Source organism: Lottia gigantea (genome assembly GCF_000327385.1).
Source record: "Lottia gigantea unplaced genomic scaffold LOTGIsca_15, whole genome shotgun sequence".
NCBI classification, from domain to species: Eukaryota; Metazoa; Mollusca; class Gastropoda; family Lottiidae; genus Lottia; species Lottia gigantea.
In genome coordinates, this window is record NW_008707797.1 from 2,809,670 (window position 1) to 2,826,788 (window position 17,119).

The 17,119-nt window shown below is 36.0% G+C and overlaps 2 protein-coding genes across 2 annotated transcripts; one reads left to right on the forward strand and one right to left on the reverse strand.

Annotated features, from left to right (window-relative positions):
* Positions 1-286: 286 nt before the first annotated feature.
* Positions 287-3,859, forward strand: LOTGIDRAFT_157933 (hypothetical protein; the record flags this gene model as incomplete). The annotated part of the gene is made up of 7 exons (XM_009050522.1): positions 287-531; positions 877-1,028; positions 1,329-1,498; positions 2,260-2,420; positions 2,583-2,747; positions 2,952-3,042; positions 3,449-3,859. The coding sequence occupies 7 exons, from the start codon at positions 287-289 to the stop codon at positions 3,857-3,859; spliced, it is 1,395 nt and encodes a 464-aa protein (XP_009048770.1).
* A 5,052-nt stretch (positions 3,860-8,911) lies between these two features.
* LOTGIDRAFT_157934 (hypothetical protein) lies at positions 8,912-14,985 on the reverse strand (the record flags this gene model as incomplete). The annotated part of the gene is made up of 3 exons (XM_009050523.1): positions 8,912-10,162; positions 11,673-11,894; positions 14,938-14,985. 3 exons carry the CDS (start codon positions 14,983-14,985, stop codon positions 8,912-8,914), a joined length of 1,521 nt encoding a protein of 506 aa, XP_009048771.1.
* Between the last annotated feature and the right edge of the window lie 2,134 nt (positions 14,986-17,119).

Here is a 17,119-nt window from a genome sequence, read left to right on the forward strand (position 1 = left end):
GTCATAGCCATGGGACTAATTTTGGTGAAAACTCTATGATGAAAAGCCTTAACAAAGCCACAGAGCATAGAACAAATAGTCAGGCCTCCTTTTTCGTTGAACTTTGTTTGGCCAATTAATAGCCTGCTTTGACAATTTGACTAGCTTCCCCTAAACTTAGATTTTATCAATATATTTAAACCTATTCTTTGTTTCAGGCAGTTGCAATATATCCCAACAGAGAAGGCTAGTACTGGTGGAGCAAGTTTAAAAATGAATAAGTAGAGTGTCATTTCTTTTAAACAAAATGTCTGCTTTCCAATTTACCATTCTTCTTAGTCAACTTCTGTGTTTCTTTGCTGATGAACGAATCATATTAGGCAAACATTCCAGAGAAGAAAGGGGCTTGGATTTAATTGGCAAGTTTTCAACACCTGGTGTATTTTACGAACATTTTGTGAAACCTGGTGTACCGTTACTATGGAGGGCAGTACTTGATGAACCCAAGGTGAAGTTTCCAGCCTATAATTATTGGACCGATGGATACTTCAGGTGGGTAACTGAATCTAGGTTTCTTCCATCTTCACAATGTCAAGGTATCACAAACTCTGTCTAACACCTTGACATCATTAGACACTTTATTGTATCATAGAATTATGTAAATGTATTGATTTCATTGGATTGTACACTAACGAATATAGCCAATCAGAGCCCTCAACAGAAAGACTTGAAACAAAAGGTGATATTAACAAGTTGGAGTTGGTAAGAGTAATTGTATTAAAAACAATTTAAAAAGATCTGATTCATCAGAAGGATATGAATTTTAAATATTAATTTGAGTGAACACTTATATTGATTGACATCATTTTGAATTTTGTTTTTCTGTCTTTTTTCCAGAGAGAAGTTTGGAGATGAAGAATATAATGTTGAGGTTCAGAAAAAAGAAAATCGAGATAAGAAATCAGTTAAAATGACACTGACTCAGTTTTTAGATGAATATAAAATTAAACCTATATATCTTATTGATAGTCTCAGTGAAAAAATGAAAGGTTGGTAAATTATTGAATTCATTAGGAGTTACATTGTTCTGTGTAGCATATAAGCTTTTGGGGAGTGACTAATAGCTAGGCTACCATGCACCCAACATCTCTGAAATCAAAATCAAAGTTAAGCAGCATTTTCTTGTCATTATATTTTTCCAAATTTAGCCAAGAATTGAAAATTTATTGATTTTAACATCATATTTAATCGAATCCAGAATCTGGATAATTTCGTTTTGAAAAGTATTAAAGGGGGATAACTTTAAACCCTTTAATCATCATTATGTAGATTGATATTTTGAATTTCAGAAGACTTGTCTTTACCATCAACTTTCCAGTGTGGAGGTTTAGAGAAATCTATCAATGATGTTGTCATGTGGTTTAGTAGTGGAGGTACTAGTTCTGTTTTACACAAGGACCCGTTAAATAACTTCATGTGTGTTTTAGAGGGCAGTAAAGACTTCGTATTTATTAACAAAGTAAGTATAGTGAATCCTGCTCATGGGATTACCTGTTATAAGCAATCACCGTCAATATGCGACTACAAGTTATTCCCCGTACATCTTTTCAATCTGATTAACGACTGTTAAGCAACCACCTTCTTTGCTTGGCCGGCAACAACTGGCTTATACTGACCCAATACTCTTCTAAGAGACCACCTTCATTAAGAGACCGTTTTGAATTATTCCCTTGAGTAGTCTCTTATTACAGTTTCTGTCGTAGAAGTATGTAAGTGATTGACTTGTAGTGCAGATTTTGCTTGGATATGAGTAGAATTTGATAATTTGAGTAATTGGCTTCCTTATGTATAAAGACTATGAACTTGCCCAGAAAATGTCTTTTATGCTTACTAACTCTTGGGATCATGGTCTAAGGGAGATAACTCTCTTTAAGTATAAAGCATGATGCTATGATGAGAGTATATAGTAATGATTTGATATCGTCTTAGTGACGTTGATCAACGTAAGATTATAACTTATACTAATCTTCTCTCTGAGCATTCTTTATTACTTATGGAGGTTATCTCCCTTGAATGCCAATTTAGGGTTTGATTCATACAGTTCTACAAGTGCTTGTGAATTTAATTAAATTCTTCTTGAATGTAATGCATAAGGAATTGAAAGGATCGGATTATAAAAGCACTGGTAGGGGCACCAGATGATTTCCAATACTTGAGAATGAGCCAATTAGTAATTCCTCCTTTTGTGTCTAATAGAAACATATTAAATTTTTTCTTCAGAAATACGAGAAAGAAGTAGAATCAGTAGGGTGGGTAGAAGAGGGTAGCTATAGTACAGTAGATGTTGATAATGTCAACCGCAGGAAGTTCTCCACCCTCCTGTCCCTACCCTGGGTCAGAGGGCATGCTAACGAAGGAGACTGTATCTTTATACCTTTTGGGTAGGTTTATATTTTGCTGTAATTTAACACAAGTCACTGATGTCCCTGATATACTTTAAGAGTTTAGAAAACCTCTTTACACTTAAGTAAATGAAACAATAAGCATTGAGGCAGAAGTTGATGTATATTATATAATAAGCAATGTTTCTGTATATTTTCTAGCTGGTATCATCAGATACGATCCAATGGTAGAAGAAACCTGGCTGTGAATTATTGGTTTACACATCGCTGGTGGTTTAACCATCCTGATTGTATTAAATCTAGTAAATTTAACCTTACCGAACCTCTCAATAAATATCCCATAGCCTCATCTAATGAAATACTGAGGTAAGTTATTTGCATGTTGCATCGAGTGATACAAATGTGTTGTGCAAAAAAGAATATACTGAAAAAGGCATTCATAATACCTTAATAAATAATGTATAAGGCAACAAAATGTCAGTGAAATATTATAATAAGGCATACGGTAGACCTTTAATTGATATGCTCCATTTTTATATGTTTTTATTGAGAAGAATGTTCTGTTGCTAGGTTTAAAATGTTACGACCATATAAAGATTTAGAATATATACTGAAAGATCAGTTTCTAGAACCAGATGTTGATAAGGAAGACAGGGAAAAGGTAAGTGTTAACCTTCATCACTTTGTGGCACATTTGCCTTGTTACTTAACGATACAGAACGATATGGTTTTCTACATCATTTACTAGATAATAGATTTTTGAAATGATTCATTTAGAGGATTTCAATAGCTCAATAAATTGAAAGCATTAAAATTTTACCTGTCATTGATGCAAGTCAGAGGAACTGAAATGTAATAAGAGTCTAGAGTAGATGTCTCGATCAGGAAAAAAGGCCACTTTTGTGCTGCAAGCTGTGCACATTTAAGATCGCTCATCGAGTTGGAAATCTGAAAAAGACCGGGCTAATGTCACATTGTTCATTGAAGGTCATTGCCCAACCGTTGTAGAAAAATAGGTCACAAAAATTCCATTTCATTTCTTATTTTGGTCTCATTGTCTGTTCCAGTTGTTTGATTTTATTAACCTAGACAGAGATAATGTATTAACATGGGAAGAATTATACGAGTTTGATATTGATGAAGCTGTATTGAAATATCACCATGTACTGGCTCTAGATTATGTCAGGACGGTAGAGGATACCGGACCAGAGACAGAGGAGGTGATGAAGGGAGGTGAAGACCAAGGTGTTGAGATCGATGAGGGGGTAGTGTTGGAAGAATACCCACATGGGGAGGATCATTTTAAAAGAATGCACCAACAGATTCTGAAGGAGTTAAAGATGGTGATGAAGACAATGATTCAGAAGACAGCAAGGTCAAGGATGAATTGTGAAAAGTATTATGTTTGTATGTTGGAGTTTTTGCCCTTGATCTTGAAATTGGAAGATTGTGTAGAGGTTTATGAATCAGCTCTTTGATTGTGATCTGAATAATGAATGATTTACAAGACTACAAAATTAAGTTAGAATATGTTGAGAGTTATTGCTCTTGATCTTGTGATAAATAACTATGTAAATTAAGAAATTGGCTACCAGCTGATATATAAGCCAATTGATTGTGATCTGAATTATGAATTTTTTACAAGACTACGAAATTGAATTCCAATATGTGAAGAGTTATTGCTCTTGATTTTTTGATAAATAGTGTTGTGAGAGCAAGAAACTTCAATTTTTTTTTTACCAGTTATATTCTACCAGATACAATCTGTATATTTTAATAAAGTCAGACATGACTGGTAAACTCCATACCAAGATCAATATATCTTGTAGAGCTCTGGATACTAATATGAGTCAGGGTTGTTTAACATTGTAATGTCGATGTTGATTCTCTCCGACAATTAATTTCAGTCATTGATTTTTTATTCATGCTTGTACAAATTGATAAAGTCAGACATGACTGGTAAATACACCTGGATCAATATACCTTAGAGAGAACTCTGGGCATTATTAAAAGGCAGTGAGAAAGGTCGTTAACCAGTATGATGTTGATGTGTATCTATTATTGATAATCAATTTCTTAATTAATTAATTACTGCTTCGTTAGCTACTTGTTGTTTACCAACTTCTTGACGAACGAGAAAAATATTTTTTGTTTTGTTAGATTTACCACCGGGAAAGTACTTCTCAACAATTTGAAACAAACAACTTTGTTAACAAGGATAATAACTTTGTTTTACAGTTAAGGATCCTTTCTAACAACTGGTCCTTGGTCTAACCTCTAAATATTGATCTTTCCACAGATTATTCACAATTATTTTCAGCTGGGTCGAATACAATAACAAGGAAAGATGATTATATGGAAATTTATTTGATAATTATATGATCATTATATACCAATACTAGTATATGATCTTATCGTCAAATATACAGGATGATAGTGGTGTCTGTGATGTGCCAATTCTGACTTCAATTTTTTCGTAAACAAGGGGCGCGCATTATACACGGGTGCGCATTATATTCGGAAATATACGGTAATTATATGATCATTATATACCAATACTATCTGTTGCTAAAATTTAAAATCTCTTAACATTTATCATACCATATCATTTTAATATATAGATTTTTATGATAAATATTTGATCTGTTAATGTTTATAAATTCTAGAATTACTCTAGTGAATGAAGTCCAGCGTATTTGTTAGATCATGTTATCAAGAATCATTATTGTTATGTTTTCCCTGATCTTTATTTCAGAGAGAAAACCTGATTTGTTTTTCATCTGATTGATTATCAAATATTGAACATATCCTACTTTCATTTTATCATTCCATCAGGACTAGTTAAATATTCCATATCGTGTTTCATATATCTAGAAACTTTGATTGTATGTGTGGAATATATTGATGGTTGATATCAGGTTGACTCTTAAGGCTTGGATATCAAACTTTTTCCTACTTGAATAAGAATGTTGCTATCTGTTTATCAAGAATAATTTCTTGGGCATATTCCTAAACATTTTTAAAAAATGTATTGATGTTTTAGTTTTAATAAAACACAAAGTGACTTTTCTATATCTGATAAAGTAACGCCTCTGTAAAACTGGTAATGCAATCAAAGTTTCTGAGAGTAACACATCTTTTGTATATATTCCATTTTTAATTGTTGATTTTTGAAAAATATTAAATATAAGAAAATAAAATTTAAGAAAATCAGAAAGAGTTTTATTGTACTCCGGGAAATCTCGGAAAATAAGAAAAAAAAAGCGTTCAAAAAAGCAATATATTTGGAAGCCTTTTGGAGACAAAACGTTTTGTTAAAACAGTTTTATGCAAACAGACAACTGAATGCAGGGTGGGCGTCAGAATATATATAGATATACCTAGGTTATTGGCCTGGTTATCGACCAGACTAAATGATGGATTGATATTAAAATTAAGATCAAATTAAACTCTATAAGATACATGTATTGATTAGGTATATGCTGTCGAATCAGGTTGTTAAAGAATGATTGTGTTTGTTCTATAGATTAAAAATGTCATCAGCCATGTATCAGGTGCGTAGGCTGGAAGAGGGTGACTTTCAAGCAGAGCTGTTTCTTTAATCATTTATTTAGGTTGGAGGTAGAGGGAGACAGGATTGTCTAGGGGGGCTCAAAGCAACAGGCCTCTAAGATTTGAGGGCCCCTCCCCCCCACACACACCCACACATCAGAACGCCGCTGAGCTAATCGGTTCCCAATGTTCGGGCGTTGTGTTCGAGACCTTCGGTCCAAAGGGTTTGCCAGTATTCTACAATATATCAGCTGATACAATTCTACAATATATCAGCTGATACAATTCTACAATATATCCGCTGATACAATTCTACAATATATCAGCTGATAAAATTTACAGAGGCATAATGAAATATAACAATACTGTTGCATGATGTTAATAAATGTTTTACTGTAGAATAAAATAAAATACAAATAAAATTATCACATAACTTAATAAAATATAACAGTTTATACGTGGACGGTTATTTTCAGCAGTTAGTCTGTAGATCACCTTGTCTCATAGTCCCAGAAACCCTGACCCTATGTACAGCTGGATACAACAGATGATTTTGACGGCAAACACACACACACACACACACCCCTCTTTAAATCTAACAATAGCGGGCGTCTACCGATCGAATTCATCTGTTGGATTTGATCAGATTTGCCTTGAGTTATTGGGTTTATAACTGCGTGGGTTTAGCTATGACCAGCGACAGCTCCAATGTATTGAGATGATCTATACTAGGCTACAAGGTGATCGGAGTGAGAAAATTCAGCTTATCAAATTTGGCAGTATTAGAAAAACTTGAAATAATATATTTACTATCAAAACGATTAACATATTAATAATATAATAAAGAGTTTCGGGTGAGGAAGCCGGTTGCAAATTCTCAGTTTTGCCAAACCATAAAAAGGGGCAGAGGGGATGATTCCGGCTGATTGCAGGACTTATACATTTTAGCAGTAGGTTTACATTCATTAAAGAATACATAAGAATTATAATGAAGATAATAATTAATAATAACATGAACTTGCAAAACATTTCAAAAACATCATTTATATTAGCCTGGTGGATATATCCTCTCATCCACCACCTAAAATGGATATATAATAAGCCAATTTATGTAAATATTTGCAGATTTGTTGCAATTACGATGGGCGTGCTTTGTTGACCTATGAAGACTCAACAATTAAATGCTGAAAGAAAGAATTCCTGTCTAAAAAAGTAGTCAGAAAATCCTGTATTTGGATATATAACTATGGTGTATGTAATTCTCTGACCAAGCCACTTTCCAATAAACGAAAAAGAAAGAATGATGGGAATGGCTGTTCCAAATATTATGTGCGGTGGGTGTAATTTTCTGGCAGTTCAGCCTTGTTTAGTTGCTAAGTGAACGCTTGATGAACATAAATTAATATACATAGTACAATAAAAAGAGAATTCTCGAGTTATTTGCTGAAACAAACAAATTCTGTCTTCAAACTAATTTTCAAAAAATAACATAAAAATATAATATAATATAATATAATGTACATTAAAATTGGAATGTTAATTGATACAATATAATTCTATAATAACATAAAAACAATGGACGGAATGAAAATATCATGAAAGCCTCCAATCAAGCGCGAAACAAAACTACATTATTTTACAGATTCACATTGGTTTCTTATTGATTTGATTCCAGTATGACTATTGTAATCTTACATCCTGGTATCTTCATCTATTTCTCTGTGCCTACACATAAACAGGTTCTTCCTTCCGATCTATATTCAGGCATCTTCACAATGTCAAGCTTTTGTTATCTGCGTCTTTTCCTGTATCATGGAATGTCGAAAGCAGTGATTTGATTGGATAGTACGCTAGCGAATACAGCTAATAAGAGCCCTTGATAAGAAGACTGTAAACAGGACTCCGATTGGACATATTCGCAAGTGCTGCATTCAACGATACAAGAAAGGTGGCTATTACAGTAAAGATAAAAGTTTGTAATAGCTTGACATTGTGAAGTTTGATCTATTAGGTTGAATGGAAAATAACAAGTTGACGTTCGCTTCCAGTTTAATAATTTCTTACGAGCTATGGGACCTCGAGTCAGATACAGCTAATTCAAAATATATAAAGAATTTTGATTGGTAGCTTTGGTGAAATACGTCAATCGGATGTCAAGTTGCCTCTATGTACTTCAGAGCTTTAAATGTAGTTTTGTTTCATGATATCGGATTTGTCAATTCAATGGTTCTACCTACCACTCCACACTAAATATGATCAAACAGAATAAAATAGATCTAACAGAGACGTATACGAATAATCTCTTGAATTCTGAAATTGTTATAGTTTAAACCCAGCGCTGTCAGCTAAAAAAGCTAATATTAAGATTTCAATAGCATTTTAAAGCGGAGTGGAGTGGTGGGTATAATAATAAATATACACGTATCACCATATACCAATTGTCGATATATATAAACGTATATACGGTAGGTGGTATATTAAATAATATACTAAATAATGCAATCAATGTGTCTCTACTTATAAATCTATAAGATTGTTTACATACCACAGTGATCACAAATAATTAAATAATGCTAACTCTAAAAATAATTAATTCACAATGAACGAATTGCATAAAATATTGTTCATTGTATCGTCGGTAAATTTATAAGTATACATACATACCACTTAAAATATCGCTTGCCTGGTGTGAAGCTAAAACAAAACCCCTTTCAGAATTCAGAAAGACAAAATCTATATGATCTATGCTGCATCCTATATCATATAATTGCGAGTATAATACGCATTTTTACCACAACTACGTTGATCTCCGTTAATTTCAGGTAAGCGGAATCGTAGGTTGAAAATATATCTTGAAATGTACACCGCAGTGTGTTCAACCGTTGTGTCATTGCCAGTTTATGGATTGTGTCTCTTGAATTGTGGTTTGGATTAGTATAATCATAGCGATCTTAGCTTCACATCACATCATGACGTCATTAGTAACGCTCCAGCGGCGGTTCTGGGGGCGGGATTATTTCGACTGTGTAACCAGGATTCTCAAAACCAGAATTTGTACTGGATTTCGAATCTTGTCGAATGATTGGCGTTTTGCTGATACTCTGATGAATGCTGGGAATTGTGATCCTTGCATCATGGGTACCGGAAGTGCTGGGTTGATCGATGTTGCCTGGTGCAGACGATGTCAATTTTTGATTTTTTCGATGAGTGAATTTTTCTATCATTCTACTAAAGAGATGCTTTTCGTCGCCGTTTGTTTTCTGTCGAGGTTTGGCTGGAGACATGCTGGATGCCCGCTTCACTAACAAATCAGGTCGTTGCATCCGACGCTCAGTGCTCATGTCTTTTTGTCGTGGCCATGTTTGAGACAAGGCATCGACGTCACCAACAGCATTCTCCTCGTCGGACAATGTCATTGGGCGAGTTCGAGGGGTTTCTGGAATTTCTAAACGAATAGAATCGGGTCTCAGCGCAGTGTTTTTCGCTCGGAGATTTCCACCTTCCTTCCCCTTTTTCTTCTCCTTTCGTTTTCTTTCCGATTTTGGTGGAGTTAACAGAATCGGATTTTGAAGTGGTTCTTGAATCTCTCGAATCTCCTGAGCGCATTGACGAACTGTTCTGATCAAATCACTCAAACTTTCTAAACTGAAATCCTCAATTTCCAAATCGGTCTCTGCATAGTTAAAATCCTTCTTTGTGCTGATAGGGGATCTAGGAATCCGTTTTTGTGGAATTGTTGGACTTGTCTCATCGTCGAAGCTGACGACGGTGTGGCTCTCTTCTCCGGGCGCAGTGACCGTTATGGTCGGTTCAAGGGGTCGCACCATTTTTAAGCTAAGGTCTGGTCTTTCTACCACAGAATCTTTCCGAACGCGGGCAATGACCTTTTGCATATTGTCCCAACTATTCTGTCGACATTTGACCGTAGTCGGAGAATGATCCGACATTGGTTTCATCTCGATCCAGTTTTCGTCCTTGTTAGTTTCCGGTGATTCGCGTTTCTCTGATTTAAAATTAGCGAAGAGTTTAATAATGTTAACATGTCCGCGGTCTGTAGCATGATCCAAAGCAGTCATTCTGTCGTTGTTCTTGATATCCAAGTCTAAAATATGTTCCCCGAGTTCATGCGACTGGAATAATCTGGACACAACTTCCGCATGTCCCAGAGCACAGGCATACATCAGAGCAGTATTACCATCAGCATCTGTTTTGTTGACATCTACAGCATTCTGAAAGATACAAACATGACTGATATGATGTGTCTCTGACGGAGGTATTCAAGATTAGCGTATCAGAGAATAACTTTTGTGCTTGCTTATTATTTCTCAAACCCCTGAACGATAGTCTCGGATTGAGGTTAATCAAAGGTACGCATGGGTAAACTGGAATAGTATTTCCTTGGGAAAAATGCTAACATTATTATTCAGTTTCTCAGAAATTGTCATCAAGGCCTAACAGAGATCGATATAAGATCATGTCGTAGTACTTTAGGTGGACCTAATCACCTTTCATAGATAAACACGCCCCTATTCAGCTGATTGACAGACCGAAATCTGCACCCAACCACACAAAATGTGAGAGGAAATGTTTTTAAGATATCGGGTTGGTCCTAAATCCAAAAATAAATATTCTGTTCTTCTATACGAATTCTAATACCCATCGCTGTGGTCCCAAACTCCCCCCCCCCCCCCCTTTAAAATAGCTACCTCAACCTTAAATGGCCACGTTTTCGGCTATTTTGCAACACTTGTAAAATGCCATCCTTTATTACTGACTGAAAGAAGGGACGTTGTTTCGGACTAAGAAATCGATAAATGATAAAGATTAGCAGCAAGTCAATAATCAATATGGCGGATCTGAACGACTACACAATCTTTAATATATTATTAATAGAAGTCATGTTCTTATTTAAGGGATGTAGTCCACTAGATATTATCAGTGGCGGATCCAAAGGCGGGTGCCCCCAACCCTCGCTGACCTGAAAGCGTGTTTTGAGCAAAAATCTCATAACTAGGTTAGAAATTCGGGCAATCTCAGATATTTAGCTCCTTCTCGGGCGTAAACCAGGCTCCACCACTGGATAATGAGCCACATCTTCAGAGACTATAATGTCTATCGGAATTTCAATTCTAAATCAGGATAATAATAAGGATCAAAAAATAAAACATTCTGGTCTTAAACGTCGCTCTTATATTTATGTGACTAGATCCCTTTGATTAATTCCTTTTAAATAGTTCATAAACCATTTATAATTCATTCACGCAAGTCCATTGCCAATCGATGTCGGCTAAAGAATTCCTTACAATACGCACTAGTAATGTTATGGATTTGATATTTTTCCCAAGACGAAAACATTCCATTCAAACATGATTGCTAACAGACCTAAAACAATGGCCATTATGCTTCTATATCTATCAATAGACCGAACCCTACATTGATGAAGATAACACAAAGATATGAGAACATTATTAGTGTTAAGTTTCGCAATTCTCTCGATCACTGAAAGTGGTAGCGCCAGCCTTTCGAGACTGGGGTACAGATAGGGCGCAGATAGGGGCGTCTGAAAGAATTCTCCCAAGACATATTTTGGGGGCAAAAACGTATAAAAATCACGTATAAAGCCACTGATCACTGGCCCTTCTAAACGACCCGTCAAAATCATCTTAGCCTATAATATAGAGCCTCTTGGATTAGGCCATCACTTAGGCTTGCCTTCATGCCTACTATAAGATAACTCACCTGTTTCAATAAAACAGACAGCATTTGAAGTTTGTTGAGAATACTGGCATAGATTAAAGCAGTTTGTCCACGTTCATTTTGATCGTTGATATCAGATCCCGCATTTAATAACTGGGTCACACATCCCACATCCTTCACGTGCATTACACATGCTAATAACGGCGTCTCTTTTCTCTCATTTCGTTGATTGACATCGAGTCCGGTACCCAGAGCAACTTTTATCTAAAAACAGAAATTTCACAACAATGATTAGTTTCTTACAGCACACAACTTCGTCTTATACCTTGACTGCGATAGACGGAAAGACTGAAAACAATAAGCTCTGTCTTTCTGTTTAGGGCTCTGATTGGCTGTATTCGCTAAACAATCCAATCAAATCGTTTCATTTAGTGATACAAGAAAGTTCGTAATAGCTTGACATTGTTGAAGGGCTTAATGAAGGGTACAATGCCTATGATTTCTGCCATACCATACCAATTTCTGAAAAGCTATCGATATAAATTGGGTTGTTACAGTGTTTGAAAATTCTCTGCTCTGAAAATAGATTTTACATACATAATACATTTGTTTTAAAGTTCCTGGGAGTACAATATTGTATGTCTGTAAATGTCAAACTAGTTAATGAATAGCAATTGATTTCAATTTCAGAAAAGACGGTGTTCAAGTAGCTGCTATTCAAACAGGCTATTCAAACAGGCTATTCAAACAGGCTATTCAAACAGGCTTTTCAAACAGGCTTTTCAAACAGGCTTTTCAAACAGGCTATTCAAACAGGCTATTCAAACAGGTTTTCAAACAGGCTTTTCAAACAGGCTATTCAAACAGGCTATTCAAACAGGCTTTTCAAACAGGCTATTCAAACAGGCTATTCAAACGGCTATGTCCCCTTACGATAACATTTCTGAAAACAATAAATTTGTTTATGAAATTTCTTCTTTTCATCTTAAAAACTCTCAAAACTTCAACAGCCCTATCAGAAAAGCATGACGTAAAACTCCATTCAATTTTCATTTCTAAACTCCGTCTATATCTATATATAATCAGATAGTCATTGAATGAAACAGTATTGAAATATTGAACTAGGCTCTAACAATTATCTATGCTATAATACCGTAAAGACAGTGGCATTATTAAATATTTATTCTTATACAATACTAGTTTTTGGGAGCGTGACATGGTTGAGATCCGTAGAGAGGGGTGGGGGAGGATGTTGCAGGCCCGTAGCCAGACTAGATTGTTCTGTTGAAGGGGCGGGGGGGGCTGGGGGGGGGTAATATGTCCGCAAGGGAAATGTTCAGTTGCAATATTGTTGAATTATTTCACGGGGACAATCCTGTCGCTATGGTACGGACCAGGGGTTAGGAATCTAGAGAAAACGATTAATAAATGTCCGATGTTTCTGTTGTGAAAGGTGGGGTGTGGTTTTTTAAGCCCCGACATGTGGGAAAAAAACATCTATAGATGCCTGTGGATACATTTAGACAATATATCAGATAGGCTCAAACCAATAGGTTCTATTTATTGCGAAAAGTCAAGATGTTGGACGTGGACGTAGTTGGGGAGAATATAGTTTGTCTTTTGTGAACAATGATTACCACCTACAAGGTCAATTGAGCTATTGTTCGGTTGTTTGTCGTCTTATAATGGCCAATCGATCGGTTTTATAACAGTAAAACATATGTCTAGTTCAACGGGAAGAAGTGAGATAAATGGAGTTAATGTAAAGATCGAGTATCTTTCTCGGATTACATTCATACATACAATTCTCTTTAACGAAGTTGTTCTAAGGGTTGCCACTGGATATGCGATCAATTTGTATTCGATGTCCTCTCACCTCCTGTTCTCTCTATTCTATATCTGTTCTATATCTGTTCTATTCGCCTGCCTCTATCTGAACTGGCCTATCCATAATCTGCCTTGTCCTATTCTCTTTTTAGCCTGACCTGGGTTGCCACTGGAAATGCGATGCGCTCACGACCTGTTCTCTCTATTCTATATCTGTTCTATTCTATCCTGTCTCTGCCCTGTTCTATATCTGAATTGGCCTATCCATGATCTTGCCTGACCAATCATGTCCTATGCTATCTCCATCCTATCATTTCTGTCTTGTCCTACCCATGTCTTATTTTGCCCTGTCTTGTCCTTTCTCTGTACAATTCTATCTGATATAATCCTATATTATTTATCCAATCATGTGTTGTCCTATCCTATCCTGCCCTATCTATGTTTTAACTTTTCCTGTCCTATCTCTTTCTTATCATATGCTGTTCTATCTCTGTCTTATCCTATCCTGTTCTATCCTGTTCTATCCTGTCCTATATTGTCCTATCTCTGTCCTATCCTATTCTATCCCATTCCAGCCCCTGCTTTCCTATACCACCACTCATCATATCCTGCCCCATCTATATCCCATCATATCTTATCCTATAACAGCCAGTATGGCGTTTCTACGGCGGGCTAAAAAAAGAGACTTGTCCGCCCCCCCCTCTCAAATTTTAACAATTTACATAGTGAAAAAATAGCGTGTGGCCCCCCTGGAAAATTTTTTATAGCCCCTCAACTAATGTTTCTTAGAAACGCCACTGATTACAGCTCATTTATTTCCTATCCCATCCTATCCTATTCTAAATCTATAATGATAATAGAAGAAAAGGACTGATATGGATGTGAAAGTTGTCAAGTATTATTTCTACATCCTATTATTCTGCTGATCAATACATAACTCTTATATTATTCAATATTTCTACCTTGTTTTGAAAACACTAGGTATCGATTAGCCTCTTGCTAAACTGCGGGCGGAATATAAAATATATTCAAAATGCGGGGGCCTACAGTTAGAGTACAGTGGCGGAGCCAAAGGATGGGGCAGCCCCGAAAGCAAGTTTTTCGGGCAAAAATCTCATAACTGGGTTAGATATCACATGAAAACTTGTTGATCTGCTTGACAGCACCCCATGCATCTCACTCCTACCACTCGGAGAGAAACATGAACCTGTAGCTTTAAGTTTGAAATAACTATTCCCAATAAGTATATACGCTAAGCGAAAAACGCTGCTGAAAATAACTTAAAACACAAAAGCATACTCGATTTAGCTCTTAAAGTGGTTATAGACTAGTTTGCCATGACAACTGAAGACAATCCTGCAAGTAATCGGATTCCGCTAATTGCAGGAATCTTAAGGAATGTCAAGCAGGTATTAGAATCGGTTGTCCAACAAGATTTTATCTCGAGCTGTTTGGAATCAATCAATCAATAACTTCCTACCTTCTTCACAGAATTCTTCCGAATTATATCAAAAATATTTTCCTCCATTTTAAACAAACTAGTTTTCTTCGTTTACCAAAATTTCACCAAATTCAGCCGATTAATTCCTAATTCTTAAGCGTAACATCAAGGTTTCAAATTGTCCACTAGTATTCTGGAATCAATTCGCGTGTAGAATAGAAGGTATGATATTGTCATGCGCGACATGTGACGTCAGAGTTAGTTACCTGACATCCAGGTAGACTGTGGAATTGGTTTTCTACTCGATCAACCAGTCTTAAAATGTTGTAAAATTCATTCCACTAATAACTGCTTGATTGAGACCTAATAATCAAGTATTGTTTTATTTGTTATCGATGAATTAGAAATAGCCATTTGATAGTTCAAGCAAGAAAATGTAGAGTGTAAGACGTAGGCCATGAAAAAGTCCTTGGTAGGGCATCTTCGAAGATCCAAGGTTTGGGATATAGCCAAAGTTTAGACAGAAAAGTTTCAGTTATCATTTGTTCCTTTTTTGTTGCCCTCAACGCGTAGGCTGAAACTTTGACAATTAAATAGTTGCGACATACGTAGGCCCTACCATTAGACTATGGGAGGGGCGGGGGGTCGGGTCAGTCTAATTTCTCAGCATCGTAGTAAACGCTACTACTACAAACCAATTGCAAATAGCCTGGAAGCATAGGCCCTATTTTCAGAGTTAAGGCTGCTATTTCAATAAGTCGCCGCCATTTACCTGGTGATCGGAAGGTGAGACGATCAAATGGCAAGACCAATCAATAATATGGCGGGAATAGCAGCATGGAGAATTATATCACGCAATTACTGGTTAATATTGTATAGCCTATAGATCATTTATATTTCATACCAATTGTTTATATATTGATCTCTGGGAGGATAGTTAGCGTTTTTAACATTTACATGTTAAATTAATTGGCTGACGCAATTTACCTTATAGCTCACTGAATGGAGTTACTCGTAGATAAGGCCTAACTAGTCTTGTGCAGAAAAATTCACAGCCTTATACCTTGTTGTCCTGATTATGATATTGATTCAGAAACATATTGGAGGCCATCCTGTAGAAAATTGAGCTAAAACGATTTGAAAAACAAAATATTATCTAAATTATGTAGTTATTTTCGAAGAATTCCCGATAAACGGATTGATGGAGCAAATCATATCGCATTTCGTATACGCCTTTCACTTGTAGGTCAACTTGTACTCAGCAGAATGCAACCGACAAAAAATTATCAAAATAAAAGCATAGTAGCCTAATACAAAGTAAACAAAACAAGAAAATCAACCAAAATGTTTTAATTAACAAGTACAACACATTTACAGACTGGTGTTTGCATTTTATACAGAATTATTGAAGGTTTGTAGGGGAAATCTGGGGTATTTCGTTCACTTTCATGTATGCAGGATAGAAAATGTGGGGGTATCAAGTCCTATTTTGATGCCACAGAATGATATCTAAATTGAATCTTTCAGGAAGTTTAAGTTGCTATAAAACGTCTCTATCGTTAAAAAGTTTGTAACTTAGTCGCCTTTTAACAAAAAACATGGCGACTTTCTTAAAAGGGGAAGGGGTAAATAAGCGTTTAAATTCGGAATAACAATAGACACTTTCAGCATGACGTTCAACGCGAGCCTTCACAAAACTGTCAATTTGAATTCTACTACAAAGTCGCATTATTCGCTTTGACAATATTTCCGACACACTAAATAAACATATACTTTCTGACCTAGGCCAGTGCTTTTATAAGACTATGTTCTCATCACCACCTTACACCGCTATTGATCTTGTATTATCAGTCATTCTGTCCGTTATATCATATTGTCTTATCCACACAAAGACGTTGAACGTCGTGCTAAAACGTCCTGATAATAATAATAATTGAAATATACATCCAGTCTAAAAGCACTATTTATGCCAAGGAGAAAATCCTTATGACGACCATTCCTCGCCTGGATTTTGAGCACTATGATTTGGACCTTGTCGTCCGAAACTACCAGGAACATTGAATGGAGTAGGGTAAGGATAGTTCCTGTAGTTCGAGTCCACCATACTAGGAGCATGCTGACTGTTCAGGTAAAGATTGGTGAACGCGTTCATATTCATTCCAGACGGAAAGGCGTCCATAAAATTCATATTCATGCCATATCCTTGGTAACCTGTAGGATT